This window comes from Hemitrygon akajei, chromosome 4, assembly GCF_048418815.1.
Source record: "Hemitrygon akajei chromosome 4, sHemAka1.3, whole genome shotgun sequence".
Taxonomy (NCBI): domain Eukaryota; kingdom Metazoa; phylum Chordata; class Chondrichthyes; order Myliobatiformes; family Dasyatidae; genus Hemitrygon; species Hemitrygon akajei.
The window spans coordinates 7,027,205-7,050,239 of record NC_133127.1 but is presented as its reverse complement, the minus strand read 5'-3'; the positions used below and the strand labels follow the sequence as shown (position 1 = coordinate 7,050,239).

Here is a 23,035-nt window from a genome sequence, read left to right as displayed (position 1 = left end):
GCAACTCATGACTGCATGGCCAGTTCTGCTCTAACTCCATGTACAAGTTTGCAAGTGATCCACAATAGTGGGCCATATCTCAAATAACAATGCATTGGAGTACAGAAAGGAGATGAAGAGCCTGGTGACACACTGTTGCACTTTAGGACAAAGCAGGGTAGGATTTGCACAGTGCACAGTAGGGCACTGAGGAGTATGGTGGAACAAAGGGATCTGAGAATACAGATCCATAATCCTTTGAAATGGTGTCACGGGTAGATAGGGTCATAAAGAAAGCTCTGGGCACATTGGCCTCCGTAAATCTTAAGTATTGAGTACTCAAGATGAAATGCTATTTTTAAGTTGTCTAAGACATACATTGGTGAGGCATAATTTGGAGTTTTATGTGTGTGTGCAGTTTTGGTCACCTACTTACAGGAAGGATGTAAATAAGGTTGAAAGAGTATAGAGAAAATTTACAAGGATACTGCTGGGTCTGGAGGATGTGAATTATAGGGAAAGTTTGAATACATTAGGACATTATTCCCGGGAGCATAGGAGATTGAGGGGGGATTTGATAGACCAAAGTCCATAAAATATAGGAGCAGAATTTGACCATTTAGTCCATCGAGTCTGCACTACCATCTCATCATGGCTGATCCATTTTTCCTCTCGGCCCCAATCTCCTGCCTTCTCCCTGTATCCCTTCATGCCCTGACCAATCAAGAATCTTATCAACCTATGCCTTAAATATACATAATACTTGGCCTCCACAGTGCCTGTGACAAAGAATTCCACAGATTCATCACTCTCTGGCTAAAGAAATTTTTTCTTCATCTGTTCTGAAAGGATGCCCTCCATTTTGAGGCTATGTCCTCTGGTCTTACACCTTCCCACCATAGGAAACATCATCTTCACATCTACAAACTTTGCTACAAAGCTATCAATTCCATCATCCTAATCATTGACATAATTTAAAAAGAATCAGTCCCAACACAAACCCCTATGGAACTTCACTAATCACTGGCAGCCAACCAGAAAAGGCTCCCTTTGTTCCCACTCTTTATCTCCTGCCAATCAGCTACTACTTTATCCATTCTAGAATCCTTCCTGTAATGCCGCACGTAGCTTGTTAAGCAGCCTTATGTGTAGCACCTTGTCAAATGACTTCTGAAAATCCAAGTACACAACATCAACCGATTCTCCTTTCTGTCGTGCTTGATGCATCTTCAAAGAATTCCAACAGGTTTGTCAGGCAAGACTTTCCCTTGAGAAAACCATGCTGACTATGGCCTATTTAATCATGTGCCTGTAAGTACCCCCGAAACCACATCCTTAACAATAGACTCCATCTTCATAACCACTGAGGTCAGACTAACTAGTTTGTAGTTTCCTTCCTTCTGCCTCTCTCCCTTCTTGAAGAGTGGAGTGACATTTGCAATTTTCCATTCTTCTGGAACCATTCCAGAATCAAGTGCTTATTGAAAGACCATTGCTAATGCATTCACAATCTTTTCAGCCACCTCTTTCAGAACCCTGTGGTGGACACCATCTGGCCCAGGTGATTATCTACCCTGGGACCTTTCAGTTTCCCAAGAACCTTCTCTGTAGCAATGGTAACTTCGCACACACTTCATGACCCCGGACACCTTTGGCTTTCACCATATTACTGGTGTCTTCCACAGTGAGGACTGATGCAAAGTACTTATTCAGTTTGTCTACCATTTTCTTGTCCCCAATTACTACCCCTCCAGCTTTGTTTTCCAGATATCCAGTTTCATCTTTTTTTTTAACATTTTATATATCTGAAGAAGCTTTTGGTATCCTCTTTAATATTATTGGCTAGCTTACTTTTGTATTCCATCCTTACCTTTTTAATGACATTTTAGTTGCCTTCTGTTGGTTTTTAAAAGCATCCCACAAATTTTTGCTCTATATATGCCTCTCTTTGGTTCCTCTCTCATGTCTCTGGAATTCCCTTTACTCCACTGTAATACCGATACATCTGGTTTCAGCTGCTGCTTCTCAAATTTCAGGGTGAATTTGATCATATTATGATCACTTGCCCCTTTGGGTTCTTTTATTTTAAACTCTCTAATCAGTTCTGGTTCATTGCACAACTCTCAATCCAGAATTGCTGATTTGCTAGTGAGCTCAATCATGAGCTGCTCAAAAAAGCCATCTCGTAGGCATGTTAGAAATCTCCCCTCTTGAAATCTAGCACCAACCTGATTTTCCCAGTCTACCTGCATATTGAAGTCCGCCATGACTATTGTAACATTGCCCTTTTGGTATGTACTTTCTACCTCCCATTGTAATTTGTAGGCCAAGTCCTTACTGTTGGTTGTGAGTCTGTTTTACCATTGCAGTTCCTTAGCTCTATCGTAACGATTCAACATCTTCAGACCCTGTCACCTCTCTCTAATGATTTGATTTCATTTTTTACTAACAGAACACCACCACCCCCTCTGCCTCCCTGCCTGTCCTTTCCATACGATGTGTATCTTTGGACATTAAGCTCCCAGCTATAATCTTCTTTCAGCCATGATTCAGTGATGCCTTCAACATTGTACCTGCCAATTTGCAACTGCAACAAGTTCATCTATCTTATTCCGTATACTGCGTGCAAATATAACACCTTCTGTCCTGTATATACCCTTTTTGATTTAGTTCACCTTTTATGTTGCAACTCATCTTGTTAACTGCAATTTTGTCCTGTCAACTGCTTCTCCTTATTACACATTGCCTCTGTGCGTAAACCAGATACCTCATCTTCAGCACTATCACCTGCCTTTCCTACGATACTTCTTACATAAAATATACACAGCTCAGAACACTAGTCACACCTTGTTCAACCTTTTTATTCTTAACTTTGTCTGAGGTCTTTCCAACATCTGCTTCCTCAACCTCCACTAATTGTTCTGGTACTCTGGTTCCTATCCCCCTGAAACTTTAGTTTAAACCCACCATGCAGCATTAATGTCACCCAGTTTCCTGTGTCCTGCACCTTGGGTGTAACTGCCTCTCTAAATGTTGTATCTATCACTCTCTCAGCCTCCTGAATGATCTGAAGTTCATCCAGTTCCAACTCCAATTCCTTAATGCAGTTTGTTAGAAGCTGCAGTTGGAAGTAATTCTTGCAGTTGTAGTTGTCAGGGATACTGGAAGTCTCCCTACCTTCCTACATCCCGCAAGAGGAGAATTCTATTATCCAGCCAGGCAACTTTACTGTCCTCGCTGAGCAGATATAAAGGAGGGAAGGAAAGTTAAAACTTGAGCTGTTCTTTTCTTTGGCTCAAGAGATAAAGCCTCAAGATCACCACTCTGACTCTGTCCATTGTGATGACAGCTGCTGCGCTTGCCTGCTGCCTTTAATTTTTTTTCTTGCTAATCAATCCCAAACGCCGATTGGTCACTGGTCAAAGGTCTTTTTCACTGTAGTGACACACTGCTGCTTTTTCTACTTGGACAGCATTGTCATCCCCTCCTCTCCAAACTTCTGATGTTTGGATTGGTCGCTGGTCAAAGATCTTTTTCGCTGTAGCTATCCGCTGCTACAGTGTAGAGGTATACAAAATGGAGGGAGATAGATGGGCCAACTGCAAGCAGGCTTCTTCCACTGAGGTTGGGTGAGACTAGAACTAGAGGTCATTGGTTAAGGGTGAAAGGTGAAATATTTAAGGAACATCTGAGGAGGATCATCTTCACTCAGGAGCACGACATTTGGCCCACAGTGTTGTGTTGAACCAGGTGAAAAGCAAATCGGAAACACAAACATTGATGCCTCCTACCCACACCATGATCGTATCCCTCCATCTTCCTTACATCCATGTGCCAATCCAAACATCTCTTAAAGGCCACTACCACCATGAGTGTCTGAGTAAAACACTTACTTTGCATATTCCCCTTAAAACTACCACCTCTCACCTTCAATGCTTACCCTCTAGTATTTCAACTGAAAAAGATGCTCTCTGTCCAGTCTACGCCTCTCATAATCTTGTAAACCTCTGTGGGATCTCCCCTCAGCTTTTTCCACTCCAGAGAAAACAATCCAAATTTATCCAGCCTCTCATGATAGCACATGCCCTCTAAACCAGGCAGCATCCTGGTAAACCTCTTATGTACCCTTCTCCAAAGCATCAACATCCTTCCAAAAGTGGGACGATAAACATGGGACAAAATTTTTTTTTGAAATTTTTGCTTCCTTAAAAATATAAATCCAGTCTACCTTATCACGTAGGAATTTGGAGAAACAAGAAATTAACTTTTATTGAATATATTATGTTTAATTGCATAATAGTGCTGATGCTTTGCAATAGTTCAACTAAGCTGAAAGTGTTTTGTTGCTGATTTTTGTTTGTAGTCAGTGTCTCGCTTAAATGCCCAACAATAATCAGCCAGCACTGATGGATTCCAGTTGCTTGTCACTGACACCAAGGTTTGCAAGAAAGAAGTCTAAATGGGAATGTAGAAAATGAATGTTTAGTGACATGTTGCACTTCATGGTTTTGTATTCTTGAACCATGTTGTCAACCAGCTGCACGTAGTTCGGTGCTCTGTAGTTGCCAAGGAAATTTTCAACAACATCCTTGAATGCCTTCCAGGCGATTTTCTTCGGTCCCACTAGAAGTTCTTTGATTGCCTGTTGTTGATGATCTGTTTGATTTGTAGACCAACAAAAATGCCTTCCTTAATCTTGGCATCAGTTATTCTGATTTGAATTATGAATTGAAATAACAAATATAGGCATTTTAAAAAATGGTGCATGGTAGGGAACTTCATGGTGATTTTCATGATCAGCAGCCCAATATCCATTAAGATACACCCAAAAGTATTCAGGAAGCAAAATCTTTGTTGTCCAGTGTTACCACTGTCCTCAATGATACAAAGGTGGACCTGTCTCCAGTGGACTGGCTAAATAGATTGTGGCCAGCGGCATATATTTGAACAGTTCATGTTTCTCATAAAATTAAACAGAGGGATCCTAGCAGTCTTGTACAGCACGGAGTCAGGGCCTTCAGCCCAACAAGTCCATGACGTGCCCATAACTCTCTAAACCCCTCCTATCCATGTACTAATTTAGATGGGTTTTAAATGTTGTTAATAAGCCCACCTCAAACACAGAACGTTGCAGCACAGTGCAGGCCCTTTGGCCCACTAAGTTTTGCCAACTTTTTAACCATGATCAATATAACCCTTTCCTCTTACACATCCCTCCATTTGTGTATCTTAAGAGTTTGTTAAATGTATGTAATGGAATGACAGAACAGACTTGATAGGCTGATGGCCTAATTCTTCTGCTGTGTCTTGTGGTTATGTGTCTCTATCATGACCTTGGCAGGGAGTTCCATGCATCGTCCAGTCTGTGTTTAAAAAAAAACACCCCTGATGTGCTCCTATACTTCTCTCCCAACGCTTTAAAATTATGCTTTCTCCTATTAGGCATTTTTGCCCTGAAAAAATATCTCCAGTTGTCCACTCAGTCGATGCCTCTTATCATCGTGTATCAAGTCACTTCTCATCCTCCTTCACTTTAAAGAGAAAAGCCCTAGCTTGCTCAGCCTATCTGCTTAAGACATGCTCTCCAACACATGAAGAATCCTGGTAAATCTCCTGATTTCTGGCAGCTTATTCCAAATAGACACCACCCTTTTCTTCTTTTGTTGTAGCCCCATATTATGCTGTAGTGTCTGCTCTTCAGGCAGGAAACCATTGTCCAATATGGCACAGAAATGTGTCACACTGAGCAAGAGTAGCAGTTACTAGTGCAACCAGACTAGTAACCAGTATGTCAGAATGTTGACTGGGATCAGGGTAACTTTATCAACCACTATCAGCCCAGCTTGTTTTATGAAGTCTGAGATAAACCTGGGAATGTTCAAAATGCTCTGCAGGTCAGTCAGCAGCAATAGGAAGAGAGGCAGGAATTGCCTGCCATCCACACTGGACTAGGATGGGTAGTTGTGTGGGCTCTACTGTCACTCCCAGTTCTGGCACTGAATTCAGAGAGGATGGGTTGGGTCAAGCTTGCTGTGCCAGTACAAATGTACAACACTTCCACCCAGTCCCAGTCATTTCCATTCCTGTTTTACAGATTACTCCATTTTATTCAAGAAGAAAATTTCCAAGCAAGAAATGTTGGATCGTTCTAAGCGGTGAGTCTGCAGTTAGTTCCACAGAGTTCTTGGTTACTCAGAGTCCTCTCATTGTTCTCGGATCTCGCGGTGATCTAGTATACGTGCAGTTTCCAACAGTGGGGATGTCACTAATCAGAGGGCACAGCCTCAGAATAGAAACATAGAAAACCTACAGCACAATACAGGCCCTTTGGCCCACAATGGTATGCCGAACATGTATTTGCTTTAGAAATTACCTCGGGTTACCCATAGCCCTCTATTTTTCTAAGTTCCATGTACTTATCCAGGAGTCTCTTAAAGGACCTGATCATATCTGCCTCCACCTGGGCGACCATGAGAGCACTCGCCACTCTCTGCATAAAAAAACTTACTCTTCACCTGTCTTCTGTACCTGCTTCCAAGCACCTTAAAACTGTGCCCTCTCGTTTTAGCCATTTCAGCCCTGGGAAAAAAACCTCTGACTATCCACATGATCAATGCCTCTCATCATCTTATACACCTCTATCAGGCCAATGTACCATATGCCTTCTTAACCACAGTCAACCTGCGCAGCAGTTTTGAGTGTCCTATGGACATGGACCTCAAGATCCTTCTGATCTCCACACTGCCAAGTCTTACCATTAATACTGTATTCTGCCATCATATTTGACCTGATTGTTGCTGATCAATCTGTACCTCTCCTGTTAATTCTGTCCCTTAGAGCAGAAACTAATAATTGAATCTACAAATACTTGCATTGATATTCCTTCCTCCCTTTTCAAAATAATGTACAACACCAGCAGTGCTCCAGTCCTACAAGCAGATTGAGCCTCTACAAGGTCCCCCCTTGCTTCTAGAAAGACGTCCTTTGAAAACAGAGATGAGAACGGGGTGCAAGATAATGATATGGGTGAAAATGTCACTGCCTTCCTGAGAAAGACCTTTTAGTGTGCAAGAAACAGAGCACTAACAGTAGGAATGGGTACGGTGGCTGCTCATCCTGGCAATGCGAGGTGGGACAGAGAGGGTGAGAGTGAGAGCACTGCTGATAAACCCCCCTCAGTCTGAGTTAAGTCTCATCCACTCCTCTGCAGATGTTTCCTATAGTGGGAGTAGTCTAGGACCAAAGGGCACTGCCTCAGAATACAAGGACGTCCCTTTTGAACACAGATGAATAGGAATTTCTTTAGCAGAGGGTGCTGAATCTGTGTAATTCATTCCCACAAATGGTTGTGGAGGCCAAGTCATTAGGTATATTTAAAGTGGAGGTTCTTGATTAGTCAAATCATCAAAGATTCACAGGGTGAAGGCAGGAGAATGGGATTGAGGGGTACAATACATAAGCAATGATATAATGGTGGGCAGACTCAATAGGCTGAATGGTCTAATGCTGCTCCTGCACCTTATGGTCTAATCATAGATCCATGTGGACAACAGTGACAGGACTTGGGGCACAGCAACAGACCCACCTGTGTCACGTTGAGGTTATGTCCGCTCAAGATATTTCATCTGCCCAGCCCAGCCCCAGATGCATTGACAGGGTTAAGTATGGGCAGGCTTGCTAGAATATAATCTATTCATGTCCACAATGAGACATTCTGGGGCATTGCTGTAGGTGTGGACAGTGACAGTCCCCCAAAACTCGAGGTAGGACTTTCTCAATACTACCTGCCTCTCCACTTATCTTTGTAACATCTGCAAACCTGGCCACAAAACCATCAATTCCATGTGGAATAAACAGACTGCTAGAGATGCTCAACAGGTCAGACAGCATTTCTCTACAAATCATAAACACACAAGACACTCTGCAAATGCTGGTGGAACTCAGCAGCTCAGGCAGCATCTATGAAGAAGAATAAAGAGTTTTGGGCCGAGACCCTTCATCAGGACTGGAAAGGAAGGGGGCAGATGTCAGAATAAGGTGGTGGGGAAGTAGGGGGTTGAAATAAGACAGTAAAAACATAGGAGCAGAATTTGGCCATTTATACCATCGAGTCTGCTTCGCCATTCAATCATGACTGATCTTTTCTTTTTCTCCTCTTCAACCCCATTTTGTGGCCTTCTCCCCATAACCTTTGATGCCATGCCCAATCAAGAACCTATCAATTTCTGCTTTAAATACACCCAATGACCTGGCCTCCATAGCTGCATGTGGCAACAAATTCCACAAATTCATCACCCTGTGGCTAAAGAAATTTTTCCACATCTGTTGTGAAAGGGCGCTCCTCTATACTGAGGCTGATGCTCTCTTGTCCTAGACTCGCCCACCATGGGAAACATCCTTTCCACGTCTACTCTGTCTAGGCCTTTCAACATTCGAAAGGCTTCAATAAGATCACCCCTCATCCTTCTAAATTCCAGCAAGTACAGACCCAGAGCCATCAAAAACGTTCCTTGTATGATAACCCTTTCATTCCTGGAATCATCCTTGTGAACCTCCTCTGGACCCTTTCCAATGCCAGCACATCTCTTCTAAGATGAGGAGCCCAAAACTGTTCACAATACTCAAGGTGAGGCCTCACCAGTGCCTTATAAAGCCTCAGCATCACATCCCTGCTCTTGTATTCTAGACCTCTTGAAATGGTTGCATTTGCCTTCCTCACCACTAACTCAACCAGCAAATTAACCTTTAGGGTGTTCTGCGCAAAGACTTATGTGTCCCTTTGCATCTCAGATTTTTGGATTTTCTCCCTGTTCAGAAAATAGTCCACACATTTATTTCTATCACCAAAGTGCATGACCATGCATTTTTTAACATTGTATTTCATTTGCCACTTTCTTGCCCATTCTCCTAATCTAAGACCTTCTGTTTCCTCAACACTACCTGCCCCTCCACCAATCTTCATGTCATCTGCAAACTTGGCAACAAAGCCATCTATTCTATCATCTATGTACAGCATAAAAAGTAGTAGTCCCAACAACGACCCCTGTGGAACACCATTAGTCACTGGCAAACAACCAGAAAAAAAATCCTTTTATTCTCACTCACTGTCTTCTTCCAATCAGCCAATGCTCTAACCATGTTAGTAACTTTCCTGTAATACCATGGGCTCTTAACTTAGTAAGCAGCCTCATTTGTGGCACCTTGTCAAAGCCCTTTTGAAAAGTCCACATATGCAACATCCACTGCATCCTCTTTATCTATCCTACTTGTAATCTCCTCAAAGAATTCCAACAGGTTTGTCAGGCAAGATTTTCCCTTGAGGAAACCATGCTGACTTTGTCCTATCTTGCCTTGTGTCACCAAGTACTCCATAACCTTATCCTCAACAGTTGACTCTAACATCTTTCCAGCCACTGAGGTCAGGCTAACTGGTCTATAATTTCCTTTCTGCTGCCTTCCTCCTTTCTTAGAGTGGAGTGACATTTGCAATTTTCCAGTCCTCTGGCACCATGCCAGAGTCCAATGACTTATGAAAGCTCATTTCTAATGCCACCACAATCTCTTAACACTACCTCTTTCAGAAACCTAGGGTGCAGTTCATCTGGTCCGGGTGACTTATGTACTTTTAGGTCTTTTAGCTTTTTGAGCACCTTCTCTTCCTTCACACACTACATCAAGCACACTGCTAATGTCTTCCACAATAGACTGATGCAAAATATTCATTCAGTTCACCTGCCATCTGCTTGTTCCCCGTTATTTCTCCTGCCTCATTCCAGTGGTCCAATACCCACTCTCACCTTTTAATTTATACGTACTTGAAAAAGCTTTTACTATCCACTTTGATATTATTTGCTAGCTTGCTTTCATATTTCATCTTTTCCATTCTAATGATCCTTTTCGTTGCTCTCTGTAGGTTTTTAAAAACTTCCCAATCCTGTATCTTCCCACTAATTTCCATTCCTTCTGACAGTCACCCAGCTACTCACCTCCTGCAACTTCGAGGTGACTACTTCCCTGTAACTTTGATCAATTATCTCCTCACTCTCCCATACAAGCCGAAGATCATCTAGCTGCTGCTCCAGATCCTGAACACGGTCTTCAAAGAGCTTCAGCCTGACGCTTCTACTCTTGCCACTGGCCTACTCCAGATAATGGCCAACCCGCTTGTTCATTCTGTACTTTTATTTAGTTTGCAGTGCCCTGCTCCTGCCACTGTTAGGACCTCTGCAATGGCCAAGTGCTTGCAAAGCTCTCTTTTTAAACAAGAAGCTGGGAGGTGATGGGTGAAAAAGGCAAAGAAGTGGAGAAGGAAATTTCGTAGGAGAGTAAAGTTGACCATGGGAGGGATGGGGGGTACACCAGGGGAGGTGAGGAGAAGTCAGAGGCCAGAGTGGGCAATTGAAAGAGGAGGGGAAGTATTACCAAAAGCTGGAGGAATCTGTTAATGCCATCAGTCTGGAGGTTACCTAGACAGAATGAGATGTTGCTGCTCGAACCTTGGGTCAGGCAGCATCTGTGGAAATGGAAGCTGAGTTACTGTGTCTACTGACCATGCGTATTGTGTAAAGTTTCAGGGCATTGCTGACCAGTTCTGGTACTGACTGCTAGTTGTGAGAACTGTGCCCCCTCTTCCTGCCCTCAGACCAAGCATTGCACAGCCTGTGGGGTGCACAAGCTGGCCACTGAAGCCTGTCTCTGGTTTGTTGCAGACTGTATGAGCAGCTTCCCGAAGTGGTCAGGAGGAGAGAAGAAGAAAAACGGAAAACAGAGTATCGGGCTAACCGCCTGAAAGCTCAGCTCTATAAACAGGTGAGTCCCCAGAGACATAGCTCAGCCCTGCACAAGAATGGTCCGCTGCCTGACTCCAGCACCCTGTGGAGTACAGCGGACCCCTGAAAACTGAGGTTGTCCTGGATCTTGTGCAATGCTAGTGCAGAAATTGCAAGGGCCCTCACGGATATATTTAAAACATCCCTAAACAATGGAACATTAGCTATCATCCAGCACTTCACCCTCGTCTAAGAAAGGCTCAAAGACTATACCAGGAAATTATAGAGCAGCGAGTCTGAAGTCAGTTGTGGGCAAGTTACTGGAAGGTACTCTGAGGGAAAGGATACATCCATATTTGGATAGATAAGCTTTTTATTTTGAGAAGACAAATATTACAGCAAGGATGTAATACTGAGGCTTTATAAGGCATTGGTCATACTTCACTTGGGGAGGGGGGTATTGTGAACTGGATCAGCAAATTTGTGAATGACACTGACATTGGTGGCATAGTAGACAGTGAGGAAGACTAGCAGAGCTTGCAGTGGGATCCGGACCAGCTGGAATTTCATGTAGCCAAGTGTGATGTTGCACTTCAGAAGAACCAACCAGGGCAGGTATTACACGGTGAATGGTACAACCCAAGGATTGTGTACAACAGAGGGACCTTGGAATGCAGACCATAATTCCTTAAAAATGGTGTCACAGGTAGATAGGGTGATAAAGAGAGCTTCTGGCTTTCATAAATCATGAGTATTGAGTACAGGAGTGTGGATTGAGCTGCCAGTGGTGATGGCAGGTGCAGTTTCAATTGTAACATTTAAGAGAAGATTGGAGAGATACATGGATGGGGAAGATACAGGTCAGTGGAATGAGGGAGAGAATAGATGGGTCAAAGGTTCTGCTTCTTTGCGCATCCTCCCTGTGACCAGGTTGGTAGGTTAACTGGTTGCTGTAAATTACACCTATCGAGCTGGTGACGAGAACGGGTATAAAGCGGATTCACACACGGTGACTGCCTGTACTGACGCCGTGGTCTGAATGCAGTGTAACTTTATTAGCATTAGTGGCTGGGCAGATGAGATAGAGACCTGAAGCAACAAACCCCCCCCTCCCTCCTCCCCATGTATTACCTTGTCCAACATCTTTGTGGTGAGGAAGGCAAGTGCGATGTTAGTATTCATTTCAAGAGGACTAGAGTATACAAGCAAGGAAGTAATACTAAGGCTCTGAGGCACAGGTCAGACATTTGGAGTATTGTGAGCAGTTTTGTGCCCCTTATCTAAGAAAGGATCTTATGGCATTGAAGAGGGTCCAGAGGAAGTTCACAAGAATGATCCTGGGAATGAAAGGTTTAATGTATGAAGAGCGTTTATTTGTAAGAGTGGACATAGAGATGTTTCCTATGGTGGGGGAAATCTAGGAGCAAAGGTCGCAGTCTCAGCATAGATGGGTGTCTCTTTAACCAGAGGGTGTTAAATCTGTGGAATTTGTTACTAAGACAACTGTGGAGGCCAAGCCATTGGGTACTTTTAGGTTCTTGGTTAGTCCAGACGTGAAAGGTTATGGAGAAAAGGCAGGAGAATGGATCAGCTATGATGAAATGATGGAACAACCTGCTCCTATTTATGATCTCTCTCTCTCTTCCCTCCTCACCCCCCAGAAAATCACCAATCGTGTTTTGGGCAAGAAGGTCTCTTGGCAGTGATTACTCAGCAACTCGTGCCTGATGCCTGGAGTCTCTCCTCTGTTCCATTTGCTATAATGTAAATAAATCTTTAGTTAAATAAAAATACTCCCTTGTTTTACTTTCACTGTACATCAGGTTATTAGGGACCCAAACACTCCCACACCCCCCGTCTGTTTCTGACCCTGGACCAGAACTCAGCAGCCTGAGATTTTTTTTGCTTGGAGTAGAAAGCAGTGCCCCAGCAGAGTTTTGCTCGTGCCTTTGGGACACGTCTTCCTGCAGCACTAATTGCAAAGGGCTGCTGCTAACTGTACAGGTTGTATTCTCCCTGTGACTGCTCACTTCCGACAGAACGTCTTGGAACAGATTCACTCCACAGATAGCCTTAGGATTTCTGATGTGTAAAAAATAATCCAATTATTATGGATAGAAACATTTTCTCTCAAGTATCCCGAGACAGGTCTGTATGTAGTAAGATGTCAGCACAAGTTTAAAGACACAGCATCTGTAGAACATAATTTTAATTGAATAACAGAATCGCCGGTTGTTACAATTTCCATAAAAACACAAGACAATATAACGCAAAAAAAAACAGAATCCATCATCATTACAGTGGAAAGATCATTTGTACACTGTTGTAACGGTCTCGGTAAACTGAGAGCAGGGGGGTGGGGGGGTGGAGAGAAACACTTGGACCCAAAATATACTCTGTAGGGAGTGAATTAAGTCACTTTTCCTGTTTCGGCACACGTTCCTGCTGTCTCTGAATCTCCTCTTTCCGCTGGTTCACGTATTTCTGCAAAATAACAAATTTGTCATTCCAGCATCTTTAGAACATTGTAGACTGAAATGGCCTGTACTATGTTGTGCTGACACTTTTAACCTAATCCATGATCAATCTAACCCTTCCCTCCCACATATAGTGCCCATTATAAGAAGTATTCACCGACTCCCCCCGGAAGTTTTCATGTTTTACAGCATTGAATCACAGTGGATTTAATTTGGCTTTTGTTTGACACTGATCAACAAAAAACTCATGTCAAAGTGAAAACAGATCCCTACAATGATCTAAATTAATTACAAATATAAAACACAAAATAACTGATTGCATAAGTATTTACCAGCTTCAAGTCAATATTTAGTAGATGCATCTTTGGCAGCAATTACAGCCTTTTGTCTATGTGGATAGGTCTCTATCAGCTTTACACATCTGGACACTGCAATTTTTCTCCATTCTTCTTTACAAAACTGCTCAAGCTCTGTCAGATTGCATGGGGATCATGAGCAAACAGTCCTTTCCAAGTCCAGCCACAAATTCTCAATTGGATTGAAGTCTGAATGCTGACTTGGCCGCTCCAGGATATTACATTTCTTGTTTTTTAAGTCATTCCTGTGTAGCTTTGGCTTTATGCTTGGAGTCATAGTCTTGCTGGAAAGCAGATCTTCTCCCACATCGCAGTTCTCTTGCAGACTGCATCAGGTTTTCCTCTAGGATTTCCCTGTATTCTGCTGCATTCATCTTGCCCTCTGCCACCTGGCAGTGAAACATCCCCACAGCACGATGCAGCTAACACCATGCTTCACAGTGGGGGTGGTGCAGTTTTGATGATGTGCGGTGTTTGGCTTATGCCAAACATAGTGTTTAGTCCTGATGAAGGGTCTTGGCCTGAAATGTTAACCGTTCGTTTCCACAGATGCTGCCCGACCTGCTGAGTTCTTGCAGCGTGTTGTGCGTATAGCGTTTAGTCTGATAGCCAAAAAGCTCAATTTTGGTTTCATGAGATCATAGAACCTTCCAGCTGACTTCAGAGTATCCCATATGCCTATTGGTAAAATAAGATTTCATGAGGTTTTTTTCCCCCCAACAGTGGCTTTCTCTTTGCCACTCTCCTATCTCAGCCACTGAAGCTCGTAACTCCAGATCTGTCATAGGTCTCACTAGTCCCCTTCTTCCATGGTCACTCAGTTTTTGAGGATGGCCTGCTCTAAGCAGACTTGCAGCTGTGCCAAATTCTTTCCATTTCTTGATGATTGACTTAACTGTACACCAAGGGATATTCAGTGACTTCAAAAGTTTCTTGTATCCATCTCCTGACAATGCTTTTTAATAACCTTTTTGTAGAGTTGCTTGGAGTGTTCTTTTGTCTTCATGGTGTAGTTTTTGCCAAGATACTGACTCACCGGCAGTTGGACCTTCCGGATACAGGTGTATTTTTAATACAATCAATTGAAACTCCTTGACTTCACCCAGGTGATCTCCAAAAATCAAATGGCTGCACCAGTGATGGTGTGTCATGTTAAAGGGAGTGAATACTTATGCAATCAATTATTTTGTATTTGCTATTTGTAATTAACTTTGATCACATTGTCAAGATGTTTTCACTTTGACACGAAAGAGTCATTTTTTGACTCTGCCCTTATGCTTTCCTCCAATCATCTTAAAATCTGTGGTACCTGTCCACACCCTAGTGACTCCTTACCTCCATGTTCTTGTAGTGCAGCATCGTGCTGCAGTGGGTCACCTTGGCAGTGTCTTCATTTGTGTAAAACAGGGAACATATCTGACAGAAGTAACCAGTCTTTGGGACAACAAATTCAACACCTGTGAACACACAATAAGAAGTAATTAACCCTGGCCATTGGCTGAACTTTGGTTCCAAGGTGCCTGATGGGTCCTGCTAACCCCCACAACCACCGACTACCTTGCACTCCACAACTGACTACCGCCCCACTGTTATCATACCACCCCCACCCCCCAGCATGGACCCAGACCCATCCACCCTCCACACTACCCATCAAATCCTTTTCCACTTCAAGAGTCAACTGTGATATCATTGTGGGGCAAGGAGAGGGGTGAGAGGGAGTTGTTGAGACATCACAGAAGGCAATGATGAGGTAAAGAGCCTAGGTGCAGGTTGGTGGGTCAGTCTGAACAGAGAACAACCTGTTTTATAAGTGATGTGCATACCATCACTCTAGTCTTTGCACTACCTCGGTGCACTCACCGACAGGGCTGTTGGGCTTGTAAGGAGGCATCTTCAGTTCAGTGAGATTTGTACCAGCCAGCCTGATCCTCTTTACAGCGGGTTCCACCTCAGGTGGAGACTCTCTCTTCATCTTGGGTTCTGGTAAAACAGAATGCATTAGGGGAGAAACAGTTTTCAAACCTGACATGCAGGTTGGGGATTTTCAGAACAGTTACAGAAGCCATTCAGCCCAGTGTGCTTATTGCGGCTCTCCAGCTCCCCACATATTTATTCCATCCCTGCTGAATGTCACTGTAACCTGCCTGGTTCAGTCCAAACCAGCTGAACAAAATAATAAATGTGAAATAAAGACAGGTAACAGGAAACTGGCTCACCGAGGAGATCTGGACAACCAGTAACCATCCTCTGCAATGGCACACGACAAACTGGTAACCCTAATCATTTATGGTTTTATATTGCTATATTTCTTCACTATTCTTGGTTGGTGCGGCTGTAACGAAACCCAATTTCCCTCAGGATCAATAAAGTCTGTCTGTCACGGCTCAACATGTAGTTTCACCCACAGGGTAAACAGTCCAGGTGCAGGTCGATGGCACAAGGCAGAATAACAGCTTGGCGTAGACTAGATGGGCCAAAGGGTCCATTTCTGCATTGTAGGACTCTATGATTCTAAGGGTCAAATGGCTTACTCATGTTTCTATGTTTGGAAAATTCTGGCACATCCTCTTCTCCCTCAGGAACTTGTTCAGCTCCCCCTTCTTTGTGCAACTATTCCCTGCATATAGAGTTCCTGCTGATGAAGGCATTTGGACCACAGGACAGGGAGGTGGTTGTTAACCTGCCAGCCAGTGCTCACCTGCTCGCTGCTCCTGGCCTGCATTTGTGGCGTCCCCTCCAGAAGAGGCAGGGACAGGGGAGAGGTTACTGGGTGGAGGTGCCGCTGCACTGCGGGCAGGTTCACCACCTGCAGACACTGGGGACGTGGTCCCCCTCTGGGCAACTGTGGTTTCTGTGACTGGGAGCGCTGCAGCCTCTGGTCTGGTGTCTGGGAGAGGGGCTTTGCTTGGCTCTGCTGTGGGAGCCTCTGCTGCTTTCTCTGTCTCCGTCTCCATTGGCTGCTCATCTGCTGCTGTCTTGGCCTCGGGCTGGGGTTCCAGCTGGGCTGTGGCCTCAGGTTTCGACGTCACTTCTGTGGTCTCCACCGCCTCAACCTGTTCAGTTGCTGTGGAAATGGGAACAAATCTCAGACATTTGTCACAACTACCTCCAGGACTTAAGAACTTTTTAAAAGCTATTAATGCTTTTTGAGACGGTGATTTAGATGCATATCATATTTTTTTTTACTGAGTTAAGTATTGTATGTAATTAGTTTTGCTACAGCAAGTGTATGGGACATTGGAAAAAAAGTTGAATTTCCCCATGGGGATGAATAAAGTATCTATCTATCTATCTATCTATCTAACTGGCGCGATTCCCTCTGTTCTTCCTATAGTTTATACATGGACATTACAAGATTTATCCACTACTCTCTGTGGGTGATATGGAATCCCGGACAGAACCATGCCCATTAACACAAGGGGGTCAAACAATTCCTTGCCCCTGCTCTTCCCACATCCCTTGGATTTGAACAGAACTGTAGGAAATATGCAGATGACCATGGTCTGCACCATGATGGACTGAAGGACCTACCGTTCTATTTCACTCTCAGTGAAGACATTTCTGAAGTGACTGACACCGCCCTGACTGAACTTCTGTATGTGGGCTATCTCTAGCACTGCACCCTCTGTAAATCTCAGCACAATCCCAGCTTTCCACCCCGACTCTTCCATCCAAAGCAAACCCCTGCCTACCCTCACTCCATGCTATTCTTTCCAGCTCTTTGATCAGGTGAAAATCCTGCTAGAGAACAAGATGTTTGTCCTTTGCAAATACCCAGCTTTTGAAAGAGTGACCAGCCATCTCTCCCTGCTAATGTTCCTCCAGAGTTCAGTCCAACTAGCAGTGGCTTCTCATTACGTGCCCAGATGGTTCTCTCTGGTATCTAACCACAATCCTATATTGTCCATCTATACCAATGTTGAAAACATCAATTGTTGCATACACACCCCACAACAGCCAACTTCTTATGTACCCTGTATCTCATGGGAACATCCTTCCTATACCATTGGTAATGTCTAGAGGAGGTGCTGCTTCAAGGCAAAATCCATCATTAAAGCTCCCTACCATAAGATATGGGAACAGAATTTCAAACAAGAGAAAACCTGCCAATGCTTGAAATCCAAGCAACACACACAAAATGCTGGAGGATCTCAGCAGGCCAGGCAGCATCTATGGAAGAGAGTAGTCGACATTTTGGTCCGAAGCCCTTTATCAGGACTGGAGAAAAAAAGATGAGAGGTCAAAGGTGGTGGGGGGGGGGAAGGGAGGAAGAAACACAAGGTAATAGGTGAAACTGGAAGAGGGAGGGGTGAAGTAAAGAGCTAGGAAGATGATTGGTTAAAAACATACAGGGCTGGAGAAGCGGGAATCTAACAGGAGGGGACACAAGGCCATGGAAGAAAGGGGGAGGAATACCAGAGGGAGGTGATGGGCAGGCCAAAGAGGGAAATGGGGGTTGGTGCATTACCAGAAGTTCAAGAAATCGATGTTCATTCCATCAGGTTGGAGGCTACCCAGATGGAATATAAGGTGTTACTACTCTAAGCTGAATGTGGCCTCATTGTGACAGAGAATTAGCAGACAGTACAGAATTTGGCCATTTGCCCATTGAATCTGCTCCCCATTCAATTGTGGTTGATTTATTTCCTCTCTCCATCCTATTCTCCAGTCTTCTCCCTGTAATCTTTGATGCCTTGACTAATCGAGAACATATCAACCTTTGCTATAAATACACCCAAGGATTCCGCAGATTCACCACCATCTGGTCCTAGACTCACCCACTATAGGAAACATCCTCTCTACTTCTACTCTATCTAAGCCTTTCAATATTTGATAGGTTACAATGAGATTCCCCCCCCTCATTCTTCTAAACTCCAGGGGTACAGGCCCAGAGCCATCAAACACTCCTTCGTTCCAAGGATCATTCTCATGAACCTCCTCTGGACCCTCTCCAACACTTGTAGGTCCTTTCTTAAAGTGGCCTAAAACTGCTCATAATACTTCAAGTGCAGTCTGACTAATGCCTTATAAATCCCCACTGTGGCGAGGGACAGGCACATAATTCCCTAATGGTTCAATGTCTTCTGTGTTTGATGATGAGGATGAGAGGGACGGGTTCACTCCAAGGTTGTAGGGATGAGGGATTCTCTGGCTAGAGCCTGGTCAGGAGCACATTAAAGGCTGGAATGGTCCTGAGAAGAGGATGCCAGGTGGCTGGAGCCCATATCTGGTTTGGATTCTTGGGTTGCCAGCCCTGGGCAGTGGGTTTACCTGCAGCTGACTTTGCGTTCGGGTCGTCCTCGGTGGATTCTGCTCCCACCAGTTTGAGCTCAGTACTTTCTGATGTTTGGGTGTCGGTTTCAGGGATCTGATCTCCGGCGAGGTCTTCCTCCTCCCCCACTTCATCCACAGTCACAAACTCATCCAGGTTGAAGGGGAAGACCTCCTGTTCCTTAGCAAAGGGGAAGAAAACACTCGTTAATGTTTCTGAAACAAGCACAAAACTCCAACCTCAAGCAGCTGGAAAGCAAAGAATGTTCAGCAAAAGAGAATCACAGGGGCTCTTGCAAATCAGCTGCGGACCCAGAATCATTAAAGGGCATTTTGCGACTTTCTTCACCTTAAACAACTTCAACATAACATCCCATCTCCTGTACTCAACAAACTGATTCTTGAAGGCCAATGTGCCAAAAGACACTTTATCTACCCGCAACACTACTTTAAATGAATTATGGACCTGTATTCCCAGATCACATTCCTCAGTGCCATTTTGGGTGGGACTACAACCAGAGTTCATGGCTTAAGGGTGAAAAGTGAGAACTTTAAGGGGAAATGTCTTCACTCAGAGGGCTGAGGGAGTGTGGAATGAGCTGCCACCACAAGTGGTGCATGTGAGAGCTCGACTTCAACACTTAAGAGAAGTCTTGATAGGTACATGGATGGTAGGGGTACGGAGGGCTATGGTCCTGGTGCAAGTCAATGGGAGTGGCAGTTTAAATGATTTTGGCATGGACTAGATGGGCTGAAGGGGCCCGTTTCTGTACTGTACTTCTCCATGACCTATCCCACCATCAACAACTACCCATTGTTAATCCACAGAGCAGCTCCAGCTCCCATTTGAACGAAACCATTCCCAGTCTCCCATTTACTTGTACACTAGAGTACTCATTCAGCTGCCTTTGTTAGCAGGTTAATTGGTCATGTGGATTTAACTGCATAGCACAAGCTTGTGAGGTGTAATATCTATTACATAGAACAGTACAACACAGGAACAGGCCCTTCAGCCCACAACGTTGGGTGGAACCAATTAAATTAGTAATCAAATGGTCAACTAAACTAATCCCTTCTGCCTACACAAGGTCAATATCTTTCCATTTTCCTCACATTCATGTGCCCATCCTTAACAGCCTCTAATGTATCTGCTTCTACCACCGCCCCAGGCAGCGCATTCCAGGCACCCACCACCAGTCTGTGTTAAAAAAAAGTCCTTTCAAATTACCCCCTTTCACCACAAATGCATGCACTCTGACATTTCATCCCTAGGAAAATGAGTGCTTACTCTATCAGATCTTCCCTCAGCTGCTCCAGAAACAATAACCAAGTTCATCCAACCTCTCATGCCCTCGAAACCAGGCAACACCCTAGTAAAGCTCTGCTATACTCTTTCTAATCCTCCCTATAATGGGGTGACTAGAACTGAGGAAACCTGAGGGGACCAATATTTTCACAGGCAGGTTTGTTAGAGCTGTTGGTAAGGTTTAAACTAATTTGGCAGGGAGGTGAGAACCGTAGTGACAGGACTCAGGATAGTACAAATGCTGAAAAGTAAAGATAGCATGCAGTCAGACTGTCAGGAAGGGCAGGCAGGTGATGGGGCATAGTCACAGCAAATAGGGTGAGTATCAGTACTTTAAGGACACAGAATCAAAAAAGATAGCAAATACAGTACTCAAGGTGTTGTATCTCAATGAGTGGGGTATAAGAAATAAGGCGGATGATCTTGTTGCATTTTTACAGACTGCCAGGTATGATATTGTGGCCATCACTGAATCGTGGCTGAAGGATGGTAGCAGTTGGGAGCTGAATGTCCAAGGTTACACGTTATATCGGAGGGATAGGGAGGTAGGCAGAGGGGATGGTGTGACTCTACTGGTAAAGAATGTCATTATATCAGTAGAAAGATGTGACATAGGATTGGAAGATGTTGAATCCTTGTGGGTTGAGTTAAGAAACTGCAAGGGTAAAAGGTCCGTGATGGTAGTTATATACAAGCCTCCCAACAGTGGCTGGGAGGTGGGCCACAGATTACAAAAGGAAATAAAAAAGGCGTGTCAAAAGGGCTATGTTATGATAATCATGGGAGACTTTAACATGTGGGCTGATTGGGAAGATCAGGTTGGTAATGCATCTCAAGAGAGTAAGTTTGTTGAATGCTTAAGAGATAGCTTTTTAGAGCAGCTTGTCATTGAGCCTACTAGGGGATCAGCTAGTGGTGATTAGGGAGCTTAAGGCAAAAGAACCTCTAAGAACCAGTGATCACAATATGATTGTGTTCAACTTGAAATTCGACAGGGAGAAAGTAAAGTCTGATGTAGCAGTACTTCAGTGGTATGAGAGAGGATTTAGCCAAAGTAAACTGGAAGGAGCTGCTGCCAGGCATGTCAGCAGACAAGCAATGACGTGTGTTTGTGGGAAAAATGAAAAAGATGCAGGACACGTGTATTCCAAAAATGAAGAAATACTCAAATGGCAAATTTAGTACAACCGTGGCTGACAAGGGAAGCCAAAGCTAATGTAAAAGTGAAAGAGCAAAATTTAGTGGGAAGATAGAGGATTGAGAAGTTTTTAAAAGACAACAGAGAGCAATGAAAAGAATCATTAAAAGGGAAAAGATGAAATATGGAAACAAGCTGGCAAATAATATCAAAGTGGATAGTGAAAGCATTTTCAAGTATGTAAGATGGCAGATGAACTAAATGAGTATCTTGCATCAGTCTTCACTCTGGAAGACACTAGCAGTGTGCCAGATGTAGTGTGTAAAGGAAGAGAAGTGAGCACAGTTACTATTACAAGGGAGAAGGTGCTCAAGAAGCTGAAAGACCTAAAGGTATTGAAGGCACCCGGACCAGACGAACTGCACCCTAGGGTTCTGAAAGAGGAAGTGTTAAGAGACTGTAAAAGGGAGGTGAAAGAAACTGTCCTTTCACACTTCCACAAGACATAGTGGCAGAATAAGCCATTTAGCCCATCGAGTCAATGCTGGGCCATCAATAGTAAGGTATCGGGAAAAGAGGTGGAGGGGACATATGGAGACGGGGAGAAATTGTGGGAGTGGGAGTGGAGGGGGAAAAGAGAGAGATCAGTGGGAGGAGGAAGGATGATCCAGGTAGGGAGAGAAGAAACAGTTAAAAGAAGGGCATGGAGCCAGGGAGGGCAAAGGGTGGGGAAGCCAGGGAGGAACGGTCCACATGCAGGGCGATAAGATTAGGCAAAGACTAGATGAGCTGAAGCGCCCGTTTCTGTGCTGTAATGCTCTATGATTAATGCAAGGGGAGTGTGAGGAGAGAGAAAACCTTGAGAAAGGGAATTTACCGCTTCTCTCTTTGGATTTCTGCTGCTGGTCCTGCGGTCCTTACTGTTTCTGTCTGAGGAGGTCTGAAAAATAGAAGTTGGATCATTATTTCCCACAGGCACTTGAGGCAGCGAGGCAACATTTTATTCGAAAGTTTTCTGAACACATTCCGTGAACTAGAGGTATGATTCACTGAATGGTATTATGGCAATATGGCAGGATAGGGAGGTGAGGAGAGGAAGGTGCTGGTGATAATCAATGCAGTTACAGCCAGGACAAGGCATATAACAAAGAACATTGTAGCTGACGGGCCTGTACCGTGCTGAAGTGTTCCATGTTCAAAGACTATAGAGAGACAGAGAGGAGGATAAAGAGGGCTGACTAGAGCTGCTCAGATATTCTGAACTGACTTACACCAATACCCAGAGGCTGATCCAAATACCCCACACATCTCAGACTGAAGATGTAGGAGCAGAATCAAGCCATTCGGTCCATCCAGTCTCTTCCACCAATCATGGCTGATTTATTCATTCTTCTGTGTCGTCTCTGTAACGCTGGCATCCTAACTACCGTAGATGTCGGATTATAAGCCGCTACTTTTTTCCCACATTTTGAACAGCTTTGAACTCTGCGGCCTTTACTACGGTGCGGCTAATACATGATTTTTTTTTCATGCCGCCAAAAACATTTTGCCTCGTAACAGTAGACCAATAAAATTGATGAGTAGTTCACAGAGGTCCAATGAAATTGTACGATAAATCAAGCGCACTTTCACAATTAAATTATTGTAAATCAGTCATTTGTACTCACCCTCATCAACATGGAAAACACTCGAAGAAAAGCATTGTGCTGCCTTTATGGCAGTTATTTAGTTTATAATAT

General features: G+C 44.0%; 2 protein-coding genes across 13 annotated transcripts in view; one reads left to right on the top strand and one right to left on the bottom strand.

The window, feature by feature from the left end:
- LOC140726095 (uncharacterized) overlaps positions 1–12,539 on the top strand; it is a 76,896-nt gene extending 64,357 nt beyond the window's left edge. For all 5 annotated transcript variants that reach the window (XM_073042047.1, XM_073042046.1, XM_073042045.1 and 2 more), the window contains 3 exons: positions 6,074–6,134; positions 10,689–10,788; positions 12,410–12,539. In XM_073042047.1, the coding sequence (XP_072898148.1) occupies positions 6,074–6,134; positions 10,689–10,788; positions 12,410–12,454 (206 nt within the window). In that variant the 3' untranslated portion in view covers positions 12,455–12,539. The remainder of the gene's footprint in view (positions 1–6,073; positions 6,135–10,688; positions 10,789–12,409) is intronic.
- A 403-nt stretch (positions 12,540–12,942) lies between these two features.
- Positions 12,943–23,035, bottom strand: part of LOC140726094 (zinc finger protein 638-like) — a 209,271-nt gene continuing 199,178 nt past the window's right edge. For 6 of the 8 annotated variants that reach the window (XM_073042036.1, XM_073042033.1, XM_073042038.1 and 3 more), the window contains 6 exons: positions 22,174–22,236; positions 18,853–19,033; positions 16,280–16,645; positions 15,442–15,561; positions 14,917–15,038; positions 12,943–13,232 (listed from right to left, as the gene is read on the bottom strand). In XM_073042036.1, the coding sequence (XP_072898137.1) occupies positions 13,164–13,232; positions 14,917–15,038; positions 15,442–15,561; positions 16,280–16,645; positions 18,853–19,033; positions 22,174–22,236 (921 nt within the window). In that variant the 3' untranslated portion in view covers positions 12,943–13,163. The remainder of the gene's footprint in view (positions 13,233–14,916; positions 15,039–15,441; positions 15,562–16,279; positions 16,646–18,852; positions 19,034–22,173; positions 22,237–23,035) is intronic. The other 2 variants (XM_073042035.1, XM_073042041.1) reach the window with 2 other exon arrangements.